The following is a 23,991-nucleotide window of genomic DNA, read 5'->3' on the forward strand; positions in this document are numbered from 1 at the left end:
GTTCTTTTTCCATCCTTTTCCCTAGGTACGCAATAACAGTGTGGTATTTTGATGCAGATGAAAGAGCACGAGCTAAAGTAAAATATCTAACAGGTAATCTCTTGTTAATGTCTGCTGTATATATATATTTTTTTCTGGAAGAATAGCTACATAGGCCAGCCTCATGTCCTTGGCCCACCCTGTGCACAAAAAGGGGGAGAGAGTCAGGTTTTACAGGGGAAGGTGACCCAGTAGTTGAGCTGCTGGGCAGTGACTTGGGAAATCCAGGTCAGAGCCTTGTCCTGCTCATGCTTCCTCTGAGACCTGAGGCAGCTCAGTATTTCTATATGGGGGATGCAGCTTCTCCCTAGTCTTCGTCTCCCTAATAGGGGAGGAGAATAAATACACCAGAGACTGTGAGGCACTGCAGAGCGGAGAGCCCTGGAAATAGTTTTGGTTGAATATAGTGATTCAACAAGTGAATACAACTTAACTTGACTACAATCTCTATACTGGAATAACAAAAGCCTAAAATTAAAATCTGAAATCAAAGAATGGAGTTACTTCCTCAATTTCCAATTCCACATATCTAGCATCTGTTTTCCTTTTCTGGCTTCTCCCTCAAGAGGAAGTTGATCTAATTTTCCTGTTCAAATTAGCATTATAAGGAGAAATGGCCTAGGACTTCTGTCATGCTTTTAACTGCCATCATGATTTTGTGTTTTTTACAGTAGTTTAAACCAAAATTGGGTGTACGAGAAGAGCGTGCATGCACAGGGCCAGTTTCTCCACAGTCTCTTAACAAGCTCTGAAACTGATGATGCTGAAGACGCGTGCCCGTCATTTCAAATGAAGTTTCCACTCATTGCTGTTAGGCATCCGAAGCTCATAAGTAGCCCCAGAGCTAATTAGCAGCTGCAAAAGCTGCAGTTTGGCTGAGTCTGCCTTGGTGCAGCCGATAACTCAGTGCATTTTGGGAGCGATAAGAGGAATGTAGCTCCTGCCTGACTCGCAGGGAAGCACAGGGAGCCCCTTGAGCTCTGGCCGGGCAGGCCATCCTGCTGCTTGGTGACTTCCCAGGTAGGCAGGAGTGCTGAATAATGCCCAACTGGCCTCTGCAGGAAGCCTGTCTGCGTGTCTGTCTGTAAGCCGGGCAGCTCCTGGAGCCAGCCTTGCTGGATCAGAGCTGTTCTGATTGTCTCCATGCAGCTTTGGCAGGGAAGTGGTTGGGGTGGGCTTGTGCTCCCTCTGACTCCCCTCCTTCTCCAGGGTCATCCTAAACTGCAGGCACTTGAGGAACAAAGGCTGGGTTGAAAGGATTTTGGTATCGGTTTGCCCTGTAATTGATTTGTGTTATCATATTGTTGAGAGTCCAGTTTCATTTGCAATTAGAACTGCCACCTTTGCTCTGTATCTACAGCAAGAGTTGTGCAAGATGCTCTTTATTTTCCATTGATGCCAAAATAGGAAATTATAGAATAAAATGTCAGAAATAGAACACTCTTCATTTTGGCTTAATGTCAGTCTAACTAAAACTATCCAGAATATGTGTGAATATTTCCTGAATATGGGTTGCTGTGTCTGAAATTTTGATAGTCAAACTTTTGTGGGGGTATCTGAAGGTCAGTTTTCAGAGAGAAGTGCAGAAGAGGTGTGAGCTTGGTTTATTTTTTAGCAGCAAGTCAAACTGAATGTTCCATTTTAAAAATCCCTCAGTTTTTTTTACAAAGGTAAATACCAAGAACCTCTGGATATTCTGGTCCAGAATAATGGACAATATGGTCAGATTCTTAATTGGCCATTCTTAAAGCTTACCTTTGCATGTAAAGGCTCAAATGATGAATTTCAAAACTGTACATACGTGAAGTACCCAGTTTTCTACTTGGGCAGCAAAATAAATGCCTGTTGTTAGAGATCATGAATAGCCATGGCTCATTAACTTCACAGAGCATGTGTACAAAAACATGTATCTTGCTAGGTCATATATGCTAGACAGTCTTCAAAGTACTCTCTTAAAAGTAATTTGGAAAGTGGTGTAGCGATTCTATAGAATATACTTTGATAAATGCTGAAAAATAATAATTTCCTTTTCATATTTCTGCAGGTGAAAAAGGTGTGAGGGTTGAACTTAATAAACCTTCTGACTCAGTTGGGAAAGACGTTTTATAAGCAACTCCCCTTGGCTATTCTCCCTGATAAATCTTGATGCTATCTATTAACTTTTGAATGTGAATAACAAGATAAAGGAAAATCAACAACAAACCAACATTTTAATAAAGAAGCAGTGTTTCAATGTTGCATCAAATAGAAGATTCTTTGACTGCTGAAGCATTGTACTATGTGATTGTGACTCCAGGCCTGTGACTGCTTATGTGAAGAAGATAAGCAATCAGTAAGAAACAACATATGCATCTGGACATAAGTGCCCTACATAGAATTTGTCCATCCTTATATTTTGCCAGACCTGCCATCCAGCTGAATCCAATTCATCTCTCCCTTTTTTTATATGGTAAAAGTTTGAATTTTGGGTAATTTTTGTATGACCAGGTACAGTTTATCAAAATTGAGTCTTAAAAAAAAAAAGAAAAACTGAAAAAAAAAAAAAAATTCAGTATTCTCCAAAATAACATGGATCTATTTTTGTAAAACCGTTCATACTGTTCTCCTCTGCCATGAAAGACCTAATTTAATGTAAGGGTTGCCAGTAACTGATAATCACTTTAATTTTCTTTACACCTTAAGTCATAAAAGGAGCACTTTAATTACCAGCTAAAAACCTGATTGTTTTATATCATATCTCACACTAATCTTAACTTTTAAAGATTGCTGCTGTACTGTTTTTTTACTATGTCCTCTTGAACCTTATTAACAGAAGCAAATCAGTATCTTGCTATTAGTAACATTCAGTTTGTGGTTTTGTGTTGAATCCACAGAGGCGAAGTTTCTGTCTCTTCTTTGTTTTTTTTGGTTTATTGTTTTCTTTATTTTTTTCTTTTTTTTTTTTTGTTAAGTGACTGGCACTAAGTGAATTTGACACTATCGGTTGCTGTCATTGGCTTTGGGGACCTGGTGAATACCATCAAGTTACAAGAATAAACAAGGGCTTTCCTAGGCTATTAGAGGTACCCAGAACCTCCTTACGTACTTGACAGAAAATTTTGAGCTTTCTCCCTTTTCTAAAGAATACTTGCCACCCCCTTTTCCTTTGTATATAAGTTAATAGAATATGTAAAATTTACTTTTTTTTATTTCCTTTTCGAATGTTGGTGTCCCATACGGCCTGTAAGATGACACCTTGATCTATTATATAGTATCAAGGAGATGGTTGGCACACTGAAGCTGAAGTGCATCACTGTAGGCTCCTTGTGCAATACATCTTTAGGTTTTCACTGTGCTGAAGGATTTCCCCAAAAAAGGCACTGCCCTTTGATCAATACTGAGGTATATATTGAGTAAGAAAACCTTTATTTTCTTTTACATTGTTTTCATATTATCAAGGAGAGGGGACATCACAGGATAAAAGTGATACGTGCAGAAACTTTGATATTCTTATTTTTAAGAAACTGATGTTTAGGACACTGATTATTTTCTTCTTCTTTTTTATTTTTTTGAATTTTTATTTTCCTGAGCTTTAAAAGTTTGAGAAAACAAACCTATAAAGGACAGCATTCATATTTACAGGAGTTTGGGGGTTGATCAACTTACCCACTGCAGTTTTCTATCTGTCCCTTATTTCCTTACTTAGCCAAAACAATGTGAGTGTACAGAAATATTTCTGTATATATTACAACCTGTGACAATTTTAGCATCTGTATAGTTTGTATTCAATTAGAGACCTTTTCTATGGAAAGCTCAGTAATTTTTTATTAAAAAGATTACTATTGTTCATGTAAAACATGAAAAAGCTAATTGTTTAGTAACAAACTGACAGAAAGGGGAAAAAATTCAGTATTGGTGTATCATTTAGGAGAACGAACAGAAATCCCGGTTTTGTTTTGATTTCGCTTTTCCTTTTGTTTAGTAAGTTCTTGCCCTTTGCAGTTCTCTTCTTCTTTTCTACTTTCTTCCCAGACAAACAGACAGGATACCTTTACTGTAAGTGCCTCTGCCAACCTGGCCAAGGAGTGCAAATCGTCATTACTGTCTGGTCTGCAGTGCATTTAGGCTACCGATGAAACAAGCAAAAAAGCCACCTCTTCTACTTCATCTTTAGTACTACCTTAACAGAGGTTTGGTTGGTTTTGTTTTCGAAATGTAAGCATAAGCCTTTAAACTCATTTCAGTCCCTCTGTAATTCAAACATCTGCAGTTACATGGGGCGTATCGAATTCTAATCACACTGTAGGTTTGTGCTTGCCAGACAGGTTTAAAAAGTGCTTAATTTTTCACTCCATGTAAGTCATTACAATAGAGTCAACAAATCAGGTCAGCCATTTCTTCAATGTCCTTTAGACTAAACTGTTCATTTCATGTCGGTTGAATATTCAGTCTTGAGCATCACCAAGCAGGTCCTTGTTTTAAAACTATTTTTTAAACTGTCTTATGATCTGTATGTGTCTAGTCCTGGTTAAAGATAAAGCTTCATAATGCTATTTTTATTCATGATGTTAGCCAGCTGTAAAATATGAGACCTTTATCTATAGCAGGCAAAGAAATTCAGGATTCATTTACAGGTTGCCTATAAAGTTGTGTAATTTGAAAAGCAGTGTTTCATTATGAAAGAGCTCTCAAGTTGCTTGTAAAGCTAATCTAATTAAAAAAAGATGATGTATAAAGGTTCTTGAAAACTATGTGGTTATTTGTGATCTTAGTAACATGAAAAACTACTCCATAGCAAGTAATTTATAAATGCCCCCTGATAAAGGAGGCATGTGGATTTGGGGGAGAAAGGAGGGTGGGGTGGGGAAAGGAGTTTTGTTCTCTTGTGTGGTTTATTTTATTTTTCTTGTATTTTTTAAATCAGAGCTATTTCTGCTCTGGAGAAGAATCTGGGGTTTTTTGTTTGTTTGTTGTGTTTTTTTTTTTTTTTTAAGACTGCCTACGGTTACCTGGGTGTGGTGATCATTTTCATGATGATTTTCTCCCTCAGAAACAGGACCAAGTTTAGGTTGACCAAAAAGTGATGACAGAAACAGAGGCAGCTCTAGTTTTTTCACCACTTTCTGACAGGTATGCGAGTTGCAAATCCAAAATCCTTTCGAACAGGATTGTAAAGGTTTAGTGGAAGCTCTTTAGGTTTACATGGCTCCAAATAAATTATGAGCCCTTTGAAGATGGCAGAAGAATGTTAGAGTCTACAGATGCCAACCCATATGAGATGCCACACAATTTCCCTAAGCTTTTTGATGAGCTTTGTAATGACTGCGTGGTAATCAAAGAAACATCTGTCTGACTGTGCTTCTGCCATGGCTCTAACTCTTGTGAAGCCCACCTGTGTGTGCTTGTCTGCCTGGTGCTGGTTCAGGATGAGTCTGCCAGCTCTAGAGCACCTTTCATGGCACTTTGGTAACTGTTGAGTTCAGTTGTGCTGTAAGGTGATGGTTCTTGTCCCTATGTTAGGCTGAAATAGAAGTGCAGCACTACTGGGCTCATCCCAAAGTGCTTTGAGGCATTTTCCATGCTTTGGTGCTGTGTAACTTCTTACATGTTCTCTTGAAATACGGTTTTTCTCATCTTTGTTTTACATTGAACAAGGAAGAAGCCTGTCTGGCACTTGCAACTATTCTATGTAAACCTGTTTGTATATTTTAAATCATATTATTGAGCACAGTATGCGGGGAGGTGGTTTTGCTTAGTAAAGTCAAACACTGCACCAGGGAAAGATGAAGTTTTCTCTTGGGTGTTTCTCAAATAAACCACTCTTGCAAGTCTGAGAGGAAGCTAGCTGACAACCTGTATCTTACATAAAACATCTGGCTGTGCTGACCACTTGAAAGTCAGTGGTGAAAAGATCCCATCTCTAAGCCATGCTGATCAGTACAATCAGTCTGGAAAGTACTGTTTTCCTCCACTTCTCATCAGACCCCACCTGGAGTATTGCATCCAGCGGACATGAGGATATGGAACTGTTGGAGTGAGTCCAGAGGAGGGGCATGAAGATGATCAGGGGGCTGGAGCACTTCTCCTTTGAAGACAGATTGAGAGAGTTGGGGTTCAGCCTGGAGAAGAGAAGGCCCCAAGGGGACCTTATAGCAGCTTTTCAGTACCTAAAGGGGCTCTACAAGAAAGCTGGAGAGGGACTTTTTACAAGGGCATGTAGTGATAGGACAAGGGGCAACTTTTAAACTGAAAGAGGGCAGACTTAGATTAGATATGAGGAAGAAATTCTTCACCCTAAGGTTGGTGAGGCACTGGAACAGGCTGCCCAGAGGAGCTGTGGATGCCCCATCCCTGGCAGTGTTCAAGGCCAGGCTGGATGAGGCTTTGAGCAACCTGGTCTAGTGGAAGGTGGCCCTGCCCAGGGCAGGGGAGTTGGAACTACATGATCTTTAAGGTCCCTTCCAACCCACACCATTCTATGGTTTTTGTGCCTACTGAATTCTTAGATGAAGAGGGGAGGCTGCTGAATTACAATAGTAAACTTTGAGTCTCAAAAGCCCTGGAAGTCTGTTGGGAAGTCTAGCCTGTGCACCTTGCCTGCAGGCATGCAGATATCCAGAGAGCTGCATGCACTTGCAAATACATAGTGGGAATTTATGAGTACTGAGCAGCAAAGACTTTGAAGAAATTCATGGGACTTAATTGGATTTGGATTTCATCTGCTTTTTTGGGGGGGTATGGGTGGGTATGGATCTGCAGGAACTCGAATCTCCCAGAGTCACCTTTCCTATAAAATATTCACTTAGCTTTTTTGCAGGTGTAAAGTAAAGCTTGAATTTAAGTACTGCAAATGCCTTGAAGCCTGTTTGTGCTATTACACCACTGCAGGAGCTCTGTTCACTCTGGAGCAGTGTCTGCTGAATCTGAGTTGCCTGACCCTGTCTGTCAGAGGTGGATAGCAGCTGACAGAAGCAGGTTCAGGGTCCTCTGTCCTGCCAGACAAAACCAGCTCCAGAGAATTTGCTCTGTTGACTTTTGCTACCACTCACTCAGTTCCATCAAGCTTTTCCCCATAGCTTTGAAGTTGAGTGAATATACAGTACATTTATCCCTTTCCTGAAAGAATAAAAAAACCCCTGTAGCTCCCAAATAGATGAGCCAAGTACTAAGAGTTTGCTCTAAAAGTGGAAGGAGCAGACGAGATGCAAATCACCAGCCCCCTGGGGATAGACTCAAGGCCTCAGCATGACAAGGAGGAAGGGATGAGTTGAATAGAAATGGTCAAGTAGAATAGGAAGAAACTGATGGATGAGACCAAAGATTAAATACGTGTGTGGGGTGAGTATAAGGAAAATACGCTATAGGTGTTGGCTTTAGAGAGGAACATGAAGCACGAGGAGAAATAACACTGGGTTGGCCTCACACAAGAAGATTGTTGATGTGTCCTGTTCACCTTTCTCTTCATGGATACATGTTGTAAAATAGCATATTTTTTATCTCTGAAGATTAAAAGGTCTGGAACTTTTTGTTTGAACACGAAGTTGATTTCTTTGTGTCCTCCAGTTGTAAGCTGTTGGACTTGGGGGATTTTTCCCTCTCTTATTAAATATGCAGCTCAGGATTAAATTTCCTATTATTAATTTTATTGGTAATAGTTTATGGGCTCTTCTGGATAATTTCCTACTTTGTATATAATGTGATAATAAATCTCCAGCTCAGCCTATAAGCGCAGTACCAGCATCTTCACATGGCTGAAAGTTTGCAGGGCATGCCTTGCATCTGAGTGGGGAGGGATATAAAATGCACAGGTGGACTAACATCATACCAGCATCACACACAGCTGACTTGCTACTTCAGGGCAATGTCTAAACTGGAAACCCGTTCTTTTTCAAATGTAGTTGGGGATGGCAAGTAAAATTCATCTCTGAATATTCACCGTGTGGATCCAGAGCTCCTTGTGGGCCTGTCTGTGTGTCAGTGTGGTTTACCAGGGTGAAACCAGTTCCTCTCCTGGGTTTGTTTCAAGAGCTGCTGTGGTTCAATTTTCTTTTTGCTTTTAAATAAAAGATGAATCCAGAATAGCCAAAATGCAGAGATTTGACTCCTACTCGCAAATAGAAAGCCTACTGCCTGAATATTCCATTGTCTTGTGACCTAGTATTTCACTACTTAAAGAAAAGCAAGGGTTGAACAAAAAGCCAAGCAGTAAAAGTATCAGCTCTAAGAAATATAAGGAAACTAGAATTTTGGAACCTGTTTAATTGCTCTTGCAATCCTGAGAACTTTTTCCATACAATGAAGATGGGAATGAATGTGTCCAAAAAAAACCCAAAACAAAAAACCAAAGCCACATGCCCTAACCAGCAATAAACTAAACACCACTACCCCTGAACCTGAAAAGTGCAGTTTTAGCGGTTGGTGAGTGCAGTACCTTGGGTTAATGGAACAGAAAAATATTTCAGAACTGTTGTTTTTTAAGGACTTGGCATCATCTTTGGACATAGAAGAGAAAATATTTCTCTAAGGAAAATGTGATTGCAGACACCACTAGTGTTTGGCAAAGGGAATTGGGGACATGGGTAATAACCAGATCTGGTTTTTTGAGATTAGAGTCCAGTTGATGGTGTACCTGATAGCGAAGAGCAAGAATTGAGCTGTCATATTGGGCATATTTATTTTCCCTTCGTTTCCCTTTCCCCAGCCACAACACAACAGTGAGTAATAGGGCGCTGGGCACGTGTTCTGCATTTGTATTTTAATGAATAAGCAAAACCTGTAGTAAATTAAGTCGCTTTGGTCCTACATTTCTGTTATATGTAGAATTCTCATGACATGTAGGTAGCAATTTCTAAACTACCTTGATTGCTTTTATTTTTCTCCACCCACGGTATGAGAACATTGTTGTTTGGTGGGGGTTTTTTTGGTTGTTGCTGTTGGTTTTTGTTTTTTAAAAAAACATTTTGCTTAAAATAGCGCAAGTAGGAAGCAACTGAATATAGTTAAAACTTGCTGCAATTTCATAACCATGCAATGTTATGCAACGACATAAGCAGGGAGGGCATGTATTTGGCGGTAAAAAGGAGGTTGGTACCAGCCCAGGAAGCCGGGCCCCGGGTGCGGGGGGTTGCGCCATCCCGGGGAGCGGGCGCGGGGCCGCAGAGGCGCTTCGGGAACCTGCTCCTGGGGACAGCTGGAGCAAGGGCGGGGGACTGGGTCCCCCTGGTGTCCTCACCGGGGCACAGCCTCCCCGTACGGGGAGAACAACGTGTTCCCAGTGTCCTAGGGACGACAGATGAGACGAAGCTCTCTATTTTAGGTGGAGGATGCGCTGCACAAACAAAAGTTATTTTAACCTGTACCAATCAAAGGACGTGTATTTTAGTTGGAAGGTGGGGGGTTTTTGTTGATTACAATGGTGCAAGCTCTTGTTTAGATACTTTGAGGCAGCTTTATCTATGACTAAACATCCATGGAGCAGAGATGAAGGAGCAGAGCAAGTGGGAGACGATTGATTACACCCCCAGTGCTTACAGTAGGTTTGCAAATTTGCTCTATTTTCCTCAGGCGAGAGTGCACAGAGCCAAACAGCTCTGTTTCCTATGTCCTCCGCACCCTCCCTTTCCACTTCTGCTCCCACACATGCGTGGGGGCCTCTCCTGCGCCATGGCCAGCCCAGCGCTGTCACATCCTTCCAGGCTGTGTTGGCTTCCCAGGCGCTGGCCCATGTGTCAGCCGAGCTGCAGGCTTTTGTGGCACACCCCTTGTTTGGGTGGTGGATTAAATTATAAAATGCTTGGCTGAGAAAAATGTTTGGAGTTTTTCCTCTGAGATGAAAGCTGGCAGCAGCCTGGTGCCTGCCCTTCTGAGTGGTCAGGTGCTACCTAAGCCCTTGGCTGAGAGTTGCAAAACATGCTGAGAGAGGAGTGGTGGCAAAGTCGTGGCCAGCACTACAGCCTCTGGCTGCTGCTTCTGCCTGTCCTGAGTTGGTGCTGCTTGACAAAAGCTCAGTGTGGCAAGCTGCTGGCTGTGTCAGGGACACAAAATAATCTTGAATTGCTGAGGGGGCTCCTCATCTTTTGGCAGAGGTGGCGGCATTATACATGAAACAGCTGAACTGTGGCAGTTCATGGGACGTACCCTTCGGCCAGCACTGAATTCACTGTATCTAATCATGCTAGCATCACCCAGGAGCAGATTCAGCCAGCAGGTCGAGGGAGGTTCTCCTCCCCCTCTACTCTGCCCTGGTGAGGTTGTATCTGGAACACTGTGTCCAGTTCTGGGCCCCCCCGTTTAAGAAGGATAAGGAATTACTGGAAGGAATCCAGCAGCGGGCTATGAAGATGATTAGGGGCCTAGAGCACCTTTCTTACGAGGAGGAACTGGGAGAGCTGTGTCTGTCCAGGGATGATGGTAAGAAGATGGGACCAGACTCCTTTCAGTGGTGCCCAACGATAGGGTGAGGGGCAATGGGCACAGACTGAAGCACAGGAGGTTCCATCTAAGGAAAAACTTCTTTACTTTGAGGGTGCCAGAGCACTGGAACAGGCTGCCCAGAGAGGCTGTGGAGTCTGCTCTGGAGACATTCAAGACCCACCTGTGGGGGACTACGGTGGGTCCGTGGATTCGCTGACGGAGGGCATGGGAACAGAAATTAGCCTTGAAGATATGAAGGCCTACCCATGAGAAAGATGGGAGTAAAGGAGTATCCGGAGATATTAAGGATGTACCTGTGAGAGAGAAGGGAGTAGAAGAGTAACACTGATGATAGCAAAATTAGCCAATGAGATGTTACTGCTGTAACTTGTAACCAATAGTGAAGAGACACATGAATTGGTAAAACTGTATAAAAATGCACTTGTGGCAATAAATGGCATCTACTACTTTCATCCTGGAAGAACTTGGTCCATGTCGTTTGTCTGTCTCAACCACGACACCCACCTGGACACATTCCTGTGTGATCTGCTCTGGGTGAACCTGCTTTAGCAGGTGGGTTGGACTAGGTGATCTCCAGAGGTCCCTTCCAACCCCACCCATTCTGTGATTCACACCAAGCTTGGGTAGACTTTCTGTTGAAGAAAGGAAATAGATATGAGGAGACTGGAAACTGGTGCAGGATTTACAAACAGGACATCTGCTTGTCAGTCTCTTGAAAACGGTGTTGCTTCAACATAAATCCACAGCCACACGTGAAAATACACTTGAAGCTGGGATCAACCCATCATGTAACATCCCAAAGCCGAGTGAGGATGCTTGCCCAAGAGCAGACTTTCCTGTAGAAGTTAAGGCAGCATATCCCTCAGTACTGGCTGCAGGGCTGGCACAGACTGATCTATGTGTGGTTCAGTGCCTGCACTGCTAAGGGTGCAAAGCATTAGTTTAGTGTGCAAACACTCCACTGCAGAAGATCCAGAGGGAAGGTAACATTTCTGGAGCCTGTAAGGGGATTACGAGGAATGCTGCATTAAGGCAGCTTCAGGTGTTTCCCTCCAACCTCAGGTCTTCTTGTTCCTTCAGGAAATGCTCATGTCTGTAACACCATGCAAAAAGCTCCAACAACATGGCATTGCTTGCTGCTTGGGACGTGTGTCTGCTTCGACTAAACTGCATTTCAAGACCCAAGCATCAGCCCAAATGTTAGTGGTAAAACACCCTGGGTGGTGTCCTCTTAACTCCACCAAATTGCCTGGGAAATGTTGCCAGCTAGCTTAAATAGTCTTTGGGGGTTTTGCAGTGCCTGAAATACCTCCTGTTTCCTGTCATCAGGTGCTTTTCCTGCTTTCTAAATCTCCTATAGGTACATTCAAAGTTAATTACATCTCAGCTTTAATTCACATCATCTGCAGGGCTGATAATCCTGACCTCCCCTGCTGTGTGGCTTGGCCAAGAAGCAGCAATTAAAACCTGCCTTTCCGGGGCAGGCCATGAGAAGCAGTGACGAGCTACCTGCTTGTCTGCCTGGCTTGGCAGGGCAGAGCTTCATTGTACCTGTCTTTGTGTCATGGCACATGCCTAGCTCCTGCCTGATGTCCCCAGTCTTTGATGCATGGGATGGGGGACTTGTCCCTGCCAGACACAGCCTGGGTAGTGGCAGTGATGAGAGCTGCCCATGCCGAACTCTGCAAGGAGAGGAAGAAATGTGCAGCTGGAAATAAACTGATGGTTGAAGGGAATGTGAGCACTCCTGGGCTGTGTCAGCACAAGGGCAAGCAGATGGATCTTAACTGCCTTCAGCTGCAATTTCACTCTGTCCTGAATGCTCATGGTGTTGTTACGCAGAAACCCAGGCCTGCAGAGGTAGAAGGGGCTCCAGGAGATGGTCTGGTCCAGCCCTTTTGCCCCGAGCAGGGTCACCCAGAGATGGCTGCCCAGGGTGATGTCCAGTTGGAGTTTGAGCATCTTCAAGCATGGAAACTCCACAACTTCTCCAGGCAAACTGCTCCTGTGTTCAACCACCTTCACTGTAATAAAGTTGTTTCTTATGTTTAAATTAAATTTCCTATACAGATATTGCTAAATGCAAAGCTACAGACTGACCCAAATAACTGTGATACACCCTGAAGAAGACAGCAGATCGGAGACTGAAGTCTCCTACTCACAGCTTTCCATACCCTGCCTTGTAGAGGTGGTGCCCTCTTTGAAGCCCCTGGGGTGTTTTATCCTCAGGACAACTTTTCTCTTTCACATTCGCCATCTGCCAGAACAGCCCAGATTTTGTACCATATCCTTGCACAGCCATGTTACCTGGAGCAGCCCATGCCAAGTTGTGTGGTCCTGTCACACAGGAAGGAGTTTGTCTTGCTGTTGTTGAAAAACAGCTGGTGTGAGATGTGCTGTGCACTATAAATAGCACGACCCTACAAGCCCTGGAAGTAATGCCTGTAAAATAGCAAGTGTGTGCTGGGTTATGCATTAGACAGGCCAAAACTGTTGGACTTGGTACATTGCACTCCAAAGGAAGTGACATAAAAAATACCCTGCTCTGGTCAAATTATTTCTTGCTTCTGAGAAGAGCTGCCCTTGAGCTGAACAAAACAGCCAGGGCTTCCTCAAGCCAGGTGTGGGTGCTGCATCCCACCCTGCACCGGCTGCAGGCAAGTGCTGCAGACGCTGCACCAGCGTTTACAGGTGGGCACCCTCCAAGCAAATGATTTGCACAGGTGTTTTGCTTTGTGCCTCTCTCAAAACACAACCCTCACCCTCCTGGTGAATCAAAATCTGCTTACAAATGGGTGGCAATAAACCCACCAACTGGATCTTTCTGGGAAGAAAGCAGATAATTACTGGGATGCTTCTGAGAAGAGAGCAGGGTGGTCAGTGGGAAGGCCAAAGCAGGGGAGTGAAGCAGTGGGGAGGAACTGGAGCAAAAGCAGAGAGTCCCTTGGCTGTTCCCCCCATCAGTAAGTTGCTGAATGAAGCTACTAGAGGAATTAAAAACCCCAACTGAACTATATTCCTGTAGGTAAGATACTGTACTGGAACTTTACTAGTCCGCATTTCACCCCAGACTTTGTGCAATTAGTAACACCTCTAAAGAGAAGTTACTTGCAGTGAACACACAAATTATAGTCCAGAGACTGGTGTAATTTAAAGAAAAATAAAGTGTTTACTGCGTCTAAATCAAGCAATGGGGTAGCCAACTATTTGGCTTGTTGGTTCTTGCTCCTTCAAATGTTCTTGGTTATGCAGTTTATGAAATGTCAGGTCTAAGGCTTATCAGGACAAAAAAAGGGATGAAATTATGAGAAAGATAGGGGATGGTTGAGACAGCGACAGGGTGAGCTATTCAGGCCAAGCTGCTGCACCTTCTTAGAAACTTAATCTAGTCTTAAAGCAGCCTGGCCTGGCAGAAGCTAAAAGGGAACAGGGAGATTAAGGCCATGGCTGTCTCCCTTTTTTAGCTTTCACACCTACAGCACACTACCCTCCCCTCAGCCTGTCACACCCCTCTAGCTCCTCAGCTTAGCCAAGGAGCCAGAGACAAGTTTTGTGTTTTATAAACCCTTCTGACTTCCTACCACTCCATCCTGACTTTCCTGAGGAGCTGGGCTGATGACAAGTGGTAACAGAACATTAGATTTTTCACTGCAATGGATGCAAATGGTGCAGTACACTTACACCACAAAAGGAAGCCTTCAGTGTTATTCACTGAGCCCTGAACTAGAAAAAGGACCTACTGGCTCATCTTCCAAGTCCCTCTTGCAGAAAAATTAAAAGAAACACTCACAGAATACCAAGATAGACATAATTTCTACTTCTCAGCTCTCAGCTAGTTGCAGATCTCACCCTACACCTCCCCATTCCTCCTCTTTAACTTGTATTATGGTCCAGTCGGGGGGTCCTGCTGATACATCTTCAGCCTGGAGTGCAGGTGTAGGTGAAACACGAGGCTGTTAAGTCTGCACTTTCTGTTCTTTTCAGTGTACAGGTAGGGGAGGAGGAAAAAAGTGTTCCTGAAGGGCAAGGAGTGCCACCTAATGGCCTGTTGAAGAATCCCAAAGATCCACACAGCCTGGTGTCGGTTTTTCTGTGCACACAAGTACCTGAAAACATGCAGAGTGTATTTTCAAACACACTGAAATACAAGTCTTTTTCATAGCCTGTCTACCCCTAAACTACAGTTTAAGGGTAATATAATGTGGAGCCTTTACAGTCACATACAATATCTTATACATTTACATTTATTTAAGCTTAAGACTTCAAAACAGCTGTCATAATCCAGATGCAGGTAAGAACTTGGGTATTTTAGTTTGAGGTGTAAAATTAATGAACTGGCAGGTAAGCAGCAGGTGATGGAGAGCAGATGTTTCACTTCTGTCACAGTAAGTGTCAGGCAGCAACAATCATATGCTTATAGGGGAATTTAGGTCACACGTAACCTCAGGAGGTCACCCCGTCCAACCTTTTAGTGGCTTTTCAATTTAAGGTGGCAAAATGCGACAGCTGATGCACAGACACCATAATCAAGGATGACTGGTGGCAGCCAGAGTGGTCTGTGTCACACTCTCATCATTATGAATTGTTCCAAAACATGTAGAAGAGATGGCAATCTCGCTCTTCCTCAGAAAGTCAACTGTGTTTCTTGCTGTTATGCTTCAGTACAATGTAACTTGCTTTACTTTAAGGATGTGTAGGGATGCTTTGTAAATAGAAAATGCAACAGAACTGAGGGGCTCCAAAAGAACACCCGAGGAAGAAGAAAAATTCTTCTAGCCATTTACTCTACAGCATATCTTGCTGCTGCAGCAAGAGAAGCTTGAAGCGATACTTTGCATTTCAGGAATTATTCACTAGTTGTTCAGTTAGGACTAAACCCTCTCTAGCCTTTGATTTTGTACCACATTACCTGGTGTCCTTTATTACCAACAGTGGTACAGTGGCAAGTAGCACAAGATAACATAAGCCCTTCTGTAGGTTGCTCCAAATGAACAACATTTAGTTGTTCTCTTGAGAAACGTTCCTAGAAAGGAGGCTCAGTTAACTAATTCCTTCAGTTTGAGCAGCAGCACCTTATCTGCCCAAGACATGTACTTCCACCTAGACATAAACAGCCACCTCATCAGCTTACACATAGGAATTAGGATTGAATTTGCTGTAAGAATAGACTTCCTATGTGACCTAGACGCCCCAAGTGCATACAATGAGTGGTTGCACTACTGGAGATGGTAAAGCAAAGAGGAATGGCAAACTATCACTTTTAAAACACGTTATAAAGCAGACTATTACATATCTTCTTGAAAGATACTAATTTATTTTTATTAGTCTGGAGAAAAATGCTACTTCCAATTTCTCCATCAGAACTCAAAGTATTATGAAAACTTCCTAGATAACATTTGACTACAAAGTAAAAAACACTTGAAAATATTTGACCTTCAAGCTTTCTTGCCCTGTAACAAGTTTCAAGGCAACTTAAGAGCAACCTCTTTCATAATAATGAAATAGCTAGGTAACCTCCATTTAGGTAGTTTAGCCTCTAGAAACATTATCTCAGTCATTCTGAGCAATTCCAGTAGATCACCACAGAAGATTGCTTTTGCCTTTAGTTTGCAGAGCCATTTGTTGACCGACCTCATACCTCATTTGTCTCAAAAGTCAAGTATATTAACTTTTTTCTCAGGTTTCCAGTCAGACAACTTATTTTGCAGTTCAGTGAAGCAGGTTTGTTCAAGATCCATTACTGGTTTATGTTATAGACAGTATTTAAACTCACTCGGGACAAAGTCAACTGATACAGAAGATGACACTTCTCACCTTTGACCCAAATTCACAAGTATATTTAAAAAACATACTGGTAATCATTGTTATAATTGTGGGAAGGACACTGTATTCAAGAACAAAATCTTACAGAAACAGCACTCACAGCAACATAGCCAAAAGCCACAGCCCTGACCTGTTTATTGCCTGCAATAGGTGACAACTGCAAAGCCTATGCACCCAGCTCTTTGTCACCTTTATCTCTGTATAAAAGAGATCTTGACATTATAATACTTCATTGGAAAAACACGCATGGGCAGAGGTGATGTTTTTCTACAGCTGGTCTGAAATGGCTCAAATTCTTTTGAAAACAGACCTATTTTAGGACACTTGTACATTTGAGACAGGACTTGCCTATAGCTTAAGTTTCTCCCCTCAGCCCCTGAGCAGTCTATACTATCCACTGAATACTAACAGGCCAACTCCCACATTTGTTTTCTATTTGTTGTTCAAATGAGCACTGTTTATGTAAAAGAAGACATTGTAAAAATCTATTTGAATATCAAAATGTATTTAACAATACTCCCTTCCTGAGGCGATCCTTTACTCTCTTCAGTTGCAGCGGGAAAGACAAACCAGGAAACCGATGGGAACAATAGTAAGGGAAATACCACTCAAAAATGCAATGCTTTATGATGTGAGAGACCATTCACAGTGTGAATCTAGTTCTCATCTTAAAAGTCATGTGACAGTACCAATACTTCTGAGTAGTACTGTCCCTGTAAATGTCAAGTTTCACTGGGAACACTGACAAATACTACAGTTTTAAGAAGGAAGTATGGAAAATTAATGTGTCACATCACGTTTTAAAATTGGTATTTGTAAATTTTTTCACAGAAATGCAATAAAAGTGAAACTGTACTAAAAATATGTTGGAGAACGCAGAGATTGATGCAGTCCATATTCACCAACATCTGTTTTTAGAGGGAAATTTAAGAAGGAAAAGTGTCAATACAGACATGACCTAATAAACTAGACTGTTACTAGATATCTAAGTGAACCCACTGGTGAATAATGCAAGATGGCTACCGCTGCCATGTGAAACACAGGCTTAATGAAAATTTAAAACTCAGTACCAGTTTATTCAGAATAAGCAAGAACAACCCAACAGCTGTAGTGCCATTCTTCGAAAAAATAGATCAATGTTTAAAGAGAGTAAAGGTATCATTTGCCAAATGCCATTGCACATCAGTTTTACTTCCTAATTTCAAAAGAGAGCAGCAAGTAGGTAATTATATAAAGGCAAACATATGTGCATCTGAGGCTAATATAGCCATTTAAAGTTGTAGCAACAATATATGTAACAGCATAAGCATTTTTTCATTTTATACACAAAAATATTTATATTCATTTTTACCAGTAAGGAATCAAGCTGTTAACTGTTTAACCTGTTAAATACTTTCAGTGCAGCAAGAGAACTGTTAACATTTCAGAAAATTTATAAAGAAAGCACATCTGCTCAGCATTCAAAACTTCTCACAGCACAATGGTTTTAGTGCTCAACTGACTGGCTTGTTGAACACTAACCACCAAGCTGGCTGGCTTCCAGAAGAAGAAAAACAAAGACTGTCGGCTAATGTCAATTTAATGCCATTTTGGCCTGTAAAGCACTGGTAGTTTAACTGAGAAATCATTAAGGCTTTTATAATACAGTCAGGAAGTCTTTACCAGTATTGCCACCAATATTCCTCACAAATTTTACTTACTAGTATCAACATATGGAGGTCCATTACTCATGCACATAATACCTATATACTAAAAACTAGTGAACTTCCAACACAGAATTTGTGCAAACCATCAGAAGTGGGTGGAGAGTCTGGCTGGGATCCTTGACCAAAAGACACGTAAGAGAGATGTTCACTAGCTTCTATTTGACCACTCCAACTGTTAACAGCATATCTAACTTTTAAATCCTTTTTGAAAACAAGTTCCTCAAAATGATTTTTTTTAATTGAGCCCTTCAGTGTAGGGCCTTCTCCTCATCTACCAAGCATATTGTGCTTGATTTCCTAGCAGCTTCATCATCTTTCTAGATTTTCTCTTGTCCTGCTACAACCCACCCATTACAGCCGAATGGATACCATGCTAAGTTTTTGATGCCCATGCCTCTCCCATCTTTGACAAAAGCCCGTATTTGAGATTCTTACTCTCATCTATCTTTTCTGAGAGGTCACAGGCAAGAAGGACCACCTGAGACTGTAGTTGTGGCTTATGCAAAATATTTACTACTCTAAAAATACCTGGCACTTAATTGCACTAAACAGAAGAACTCTTTTCTATTATAGGTGTTTAAGAATGGCAAAAACACTTAAAAAAAAAAAAAAAAACAAAAAACAACATAAAGGAGTCTTAAGAATAAATTAGTAGGATTTAAAATTACTTAATTTTTAAAACTGCCTTGAAAACATGCAGTTTGCCAAGTATCCACCTTCTCTTATATTACCCAGGTTCTTCAGCAAGAACACTGGCACAAACATCCACCTCCTAAAACATGAGTTTTGATTCTTTGGAACCCAAGTAGCAGCTAGCTTCCTAGTCAGCGCTGACATGCAACCCCACAAAGCTGTTGTTCAGCATGCTGACAGTAGTTTAAATTCCAGTTCAGAACAGGCACACATAGAAGTAACCACAGCTAAGCAAACCCTGAGTAGTTTTCAAGCAGTGTTTTCAGCCCTGGTTTATCTTTTTGAGACAGCTTTCTGAAAAGTTTTATGCAAGACACGAATCAAGGTGTTCATTTATTTTAGACTCTAAAACCTCAGTCTGGCAAACAGGACAACTGACTTTTTTATCCTGCCTTACAGCAGTGCTGGAACTTGCAGAGGACACTGTATTTTCAGCTTTGGTTTTCATACATGTATTTATACTTAAAGCGACATCAGTACTCCCTTTTTTAATGAAATAATTTTCAAAGGCAGTTCTGTCTTCCGTTTTCGGCCACTGCTGCGCTGTATTAGTACACTCAGAGCTATTTTTCTCAGATGCCACCTGAGCTGCTGTTGTCTGCTCTAAACAAATTTGTTTTGGTGGCTTGTTATAAAGTGGTATAATTCTCTTGCCACTCGCAGAACCTTGGTTTGGCTTTTCTTCCATAACATGAGCAATTTTAACAGGTGATCCATTAATATTCTTGTAAGCCTTTGTATTAGCAACAGAGAGTTTAGGAAACTCACGTTTTGAAGCTAAGTTGATTTTCTCACTGGCATCATCAGTGTAAAGTGGAAAGAAGGTGCCACTACGGGGTGATTTTTCAAATTTTATCTCATTTTTAGGGACTGGTATTGTCTTCAATGCTGAATGATGCTGTGAACCAGGTATTTCACTGTTTCTAACACTGCTACTGAAATTTGTGCTATTTTCTGAGAGTACCCTCTCTCCTCCTCCAAGCCGATATCCTTTTCCACTAAAAGGCATCAGATCTTGCATATCACTTGTTTGTGTCTTGCCTGCAAAATAAGAAGAGAATAAAATGAGAAAAGTTAGTAACTTTTTCATGTATAAATCATGGGCTTAGTATTTTACGTGCTTCTCCCCAAAAACCTGCTGCTTGAAAACAGTGTAGCAAACTAAACCTTTAGCAAACAGTTGAGAAGGAGCCTAGAAATGCACGAATAAAATGGGTGTTCTTTGCTATGTAACAGTAATATCTAAACAAATCTCAGGCAGTGGTTGACCTGTCAAGGAACTGTTTGGACAAAACCCGTTTGAAAGTAAGAAAATAATTCCTTAAAATACCTTTGTTAGCCAAGTCAGAATTTGAAAGTTTTGCTGGCTGAGTCTTCTCCTTGGGTTTCTTGGAGAAGTTCTCTGGCTCCTTCACTTTTGTGAATGTACCTCCACATGTCTCCTGATGCTCAACCCACCAAAAGTCTCGTGCAGATGGTGCCCTATTCATGGAACGTTTCACGTATCCAAAGTAAGGTTTTCTGTTTCGACAGGGGCCATTGCATCGCCACCAGTGCTGGCGGTACAAATCCACCTCATCATGAAAACTGTGATAGATCTAGGTTTAAAAAAAAAAAAAAAAAAGGCAGTCATTCAGAAAGCTTCTAATTTTAGATCACAAGCTCTATTTTTTAAATTTATTATAATTTCATCCTTCCATTACTGCTGTGATTTTTACATTACCAGCTAAAAGAGCTGAACCTGGATAAAATTTGATCAACATTTAGATACCATTAAAAAAAGCTTTTTTTTTAAAAAAAAAAAAAGAGAGAGAGAGAGAGACAGGATGTGTAGGAATATGTTCTGGCTATTTTGTTTGAACTGCAATAAAGTAACTTTGAAAATCTATCTAAAATTTCACCCTAAATGATGTACTGTTTAGAAAGCATTATAAACAATACTAGTATGGTATTCTCCCTCCAGCTATTCTCTTAATTGAACTTACCAGACACATTATTTTTAAACATCATCAACCCACTAACCTTTACTGATGTATATCTTAACTAAAACAGACTGCTCTTCCCCAAATATTATTCTTAACATGAACCTATGCTGTCCCTGGTATCATTAAGTTGTTTCAAGTTTAAAACAAAATTTTAAGGAAAAATATTTACAGAGGGTATACTCAAAAGCTATATGACTAAGAACTCATCATTATCTTCCTCAACCTGTCCCCACCATTCTCCCCAGCAAAATAACTACGGAACTAGCACACACTTCAATGCAAATTCGTATTAGTGCGAACTGTGGTGTGTCAAAGAAGAACAAGTGTATAACTCATAACACACCAGGCATGCGGAAAAAGAAAATCAGGAAAAATCCTCTATTAAATTATGTTAAGTAGATAACACTTACTGTGACATTAGCTCCAGTCAACCGATTAATGCGACGCATGTGTTTGCAGAACTCTGGTCCATGAGACTCACGATCTTTGTCATTATTAGTAACAAAAAGCAGGGCATGGATCATTTCATGCAACAATGTCTGAAATAATGCAAATCATTAGCTATCTACTGAAAAGCACTACGTATATTTTCAAAATAGAGCTGAAAGTATTATGCTCCTTTACATTTACCTTAGTACTGATCTTATTTTCATGCATCCGTATGTTCAGTATGGGTCATAGAAACATAATACTTGTTCTACCTGTCAAATCCTATTACCTCTATTGCCATATCACCAAAACACACTGGAGAATATTACTACAGTAAGTGACATTCCAAACAAGGGAAATAACACTCAGACTGAAGTCAGATCTTTAAAGAGATCATCCTCTCTGAAACCAAAGAGAGTTACAATCTACTCATGAGTGTAACTCTACTGCATTTCTGTCCATTAAGCAAATCTGAATGTTGAGCCAATTCAAACAAGCACAAGCAGCAACACCAAGTTCTGTTTACAGTCATATACTATATCCTTACTTTCTGGTTTTGGCCTTTTGAGCTAGAAGATAAAACCACAGCCATTGTCTGATTATGTTTTCAGTCCATATTTGGTTTTGATATTAAAAGATAATTTTCCTTTTTAAAGTCAGTAAAATAAACAAGTGACTTCAGATTCCTACTCAGAATTGTCCATTTCGAAACACAAAACTGAAAGATTACCATAATGTTGCCCACATAAGCAGTACAAAGAGAGCAATAAAGCCACCACCATTTTATGATCTACAAGTCACCATATACAAGAATTCCACTATGAAATGCAAAATGTGTGTACGGGGTGGGGAGAGAGGCACAATACATTTTATGTGCAGATTCATGAGCAATCTTCAATACCTCAACGAGATCCTTCCTTGGTCTTAACTTTAGGAGTGGCTCACTTAGACGAATGGAACACATTCCACCTTTTCCTTCATATTTACACACTCCAGCACAGCTAGAAGAGACACAGAAAGAAAATATGAAAAGCCCCTTGTTTCTGTAGTACATGAAGAAAATTGAGAATTGGAGTTAAAATGCTGTCCCCATCCAACACACGCCAGGTAACTCAGAACACGAAAAAGCACTTGAAAAACTCAATATAATTAACCGAGAAGGAAAAAAAAAAAAAGAAGCCCACAGGTTCCTTAGAATAAACTGCGACTAAATTAGCAAAAGCAAAATTATCATTTATTAGATCTCTTGCAATCACGTAATTTAAAGCAAGCAATTATAAAAACAAAGTCAATGGACTGTTCCAAGCTAACCTGTTTAGGAGGCAAAGGACTGTTTTCATTAGACGTGACAGAGTGAAATATATAAAACAGAGGCTGGAGATTCACACCAGTCAACAGCAACTTAACTCCCAGTTCATTTCACCCCTCATCCTCCCCCAGCTTTCTACTCTGACTGAACCTTTATATATCATCAGTTATTCATAGTAATCCAGCAGAAAAAAAAATATCATTTTTTGCTGGTTTGTTATTGAGTTATTCCTCTACCAGTCCAGTATCCAAATATTTTCAAGTGTCTAAGTAGTACTGCAATCAGCAAAGGACAAAAGGGGTGAAGACTCCAGCAGCCAGTAACTGCATCAGCTGATCTGCTGCAGAACTGCAGCCTGCACTACAAAGTTGTTTTTTTTCAATTTCAGATCTCTTGTATATTCCTCTTCCTAGTCCACTCTAAGTCTTGTTAATATTAATGTTGTTTCATATTTGCCTTTCTGCCATGCTCAAAAACCATCATAATACCAGAGAACAACAAAACTGACAGCAATACAAGTATATTCTTTTAAGTTTTGACATACACACTTTAAGATCAAGTTATTTATTCCACTTTAACATCTCTCCAGTTTTGCCCGCACCACGGGAAAAGCCATTCATGTCTGCCAAAGGCAATAAATGACGGACAGAACAGAAAATGACAGCGACCAACCCACATCCTAGAGTGTGAACTATGTTAGAAAAGCAGGACATTCAAATACCTAGAATCGAAACTGTGGCACTAGCGTACAGTCCCTATGAAGGCAGTTAGGAGCAGCACAGAGCGACAAGTGACAGGTTTTCCTGCCCCTCCCCAAATCCCACAACTATAGGATGAGACAAGCCATTGCTCACCTGACGGGTCACCGGCTCTTCCGACAGCTCGGACACAGCCTCTGCACACTGCTGGGCCCCTTCAGAGGCACGGCAGCTCCCGAAACCTGAGGCCGGTGAACGCCACCCGGCAGCGCTCCTCGGCAAGGATCGGCTTCCCCGCCGCCTTCCCGCTCTTGGCGAGCGCCCCCAACCCCGCATCCCCCGCCCCACCCGGCCGCTGCCTGGGAGGAGGCCGCTCGACGGCCCCTCCCCACGCGGGGCCGCCCTCCGAGCGCACTCCCCGACCCACCACCGTGGCGTACAGGGTCATGCGCGGGCTCCACGACACCTCGACGGCCGCCAGGCGCCCCCAGAACAGCGTCTCGTTGAACTGCACGAAGAGGCCATGCACGTCGGGGCTGGGGTCCAGCAGCTCCCAGGCCTCGTCCACCACCGACAGCGGGCGGAGGGGCGAGGGGTCCGGCGAGGCCTCGACGCACGCTGCCGCTGCTGCGGCTGCCGCCTCCTTATCCTCCGCCTCCCACAGCTCCTGCAGCTGGAGCGCCAACACAAAGTCGCTGTCCTCCATCCCGCGCGAGGCCGCCCCAACAGCCCGAACGGCCGCCAGCACATCCACACCGCGCTGCTAACTCCTGCGCCACCACCTGCTTCCGACTACACATGCGCCGAACGCGCTCCGATATCCCTGGCGCATGCGCACGGAGGTATCCGTGAGCGACTCCTCCTCCTCCCGTCCCTGACCGAGGCCAGCGCTGCCC

General features: G+C 42.0%; 2 protein-coding genes across 3 annotated transcripts in view; one reads left to right on the forward strand and one right to left on the reverse strand.

Moving 5' to 3' along the window:
* The window catches only part of EGLN1 (egl-9 family hypoxia inducible factor 1), a 36,506-nt gene extending 31,740 nt beyond the window's left edge, over positions 1–4,766 (forward strand). The window contains exons 4-5 of the mRNA XM_065833946.2: positions 26–93; positions 2,084–4,766. Of these exons, the coding sequence (XP_065690018.2) occupies positions 26–93; positions 2,084–2,148 (133 nt within the window). The 3' untranslated portion in view covers positions 2,149–4,766. The remainder of the gene's footprint in view (positions 1–25; positions 94–2,083) is intronic.
* Positions 4,767–12,451: 7,685 nt separating this feature from the next.
* SPRTN (SprT-like N-terminal domain) lies at positions 12,452–23,956 on the reverse strand. 2 transcript variants are annotated; one of them, XM_071806316.1, is made up of 6 exons: positions 23,536–23,956; positions 21,990–22,089; positions 21,070–21,198; positions 20,005–20,272; positions 19,443–19,715; positions 12,452–14,558 (listed from the first exon to the last, which is right to left on the reverse strand). In XM_071806316.1, exons 1-6 carry the CDS (start codon positions 23,799–23,801, stop codon positions 14,371–14,373), a joined length of 1,224 nt encoding a protein of 407 aa, XP_071662417.1. In that variant the 5' UTR covers positions 23,802–23,956; the 3' UTR covers positions 12,452–14,370. The 2 variants fall into 2 exon arrangements, with proteins under 2 accessions (XP_071662417.1, XP_065691422.2); XM_065835350.2 differs by lacking the exon at positions 12,452–14,558 and having other exon boundaries at positions 14,674–19,715; positions 23,536–23,951.
* Between the last annotated feature and the right edge of the window lie 35 nt (positions 23,957–23,991).

Source organism: Patagioenas fasciata, chromosome 3 (assembly GCF_037038585.1).
Source record: "Patagioenas fasciata isolate bPatFas1 chromosome 3, bPatFas1.hap1, whole genome shotgun sequence".
Classification (NCBI taxonomy): Eukaryota; Metazoa; Chordata; class Aves; order Columbiformes; family Columbidae; genus Patagioenas; species Patagioenas fasciata.

Coding starts and splice junctions, on each gene's coding strand:
- SPRTN (XM_065835350.2), bottom strand. CDS start 23,801: ATGGAGGACAGCGACTTTGTGTTGGCGCTCCAGCTGCAGGAGCTGTGG. Junction 22,090..23,535: donor TGGAGCCCGCGCATGACCCT/GTACGCCACGGT, acceptor TGTCTCTTCTAG/CTGTGCTGGAGTGTGTAAAT. Junction 21,199..21,989: donor CAAGGAAGGATCTCGTTGAG/GTATTGAAGATT, acceptor GCATTATTTCAG/ACATTGTTGCATGAAATGAT.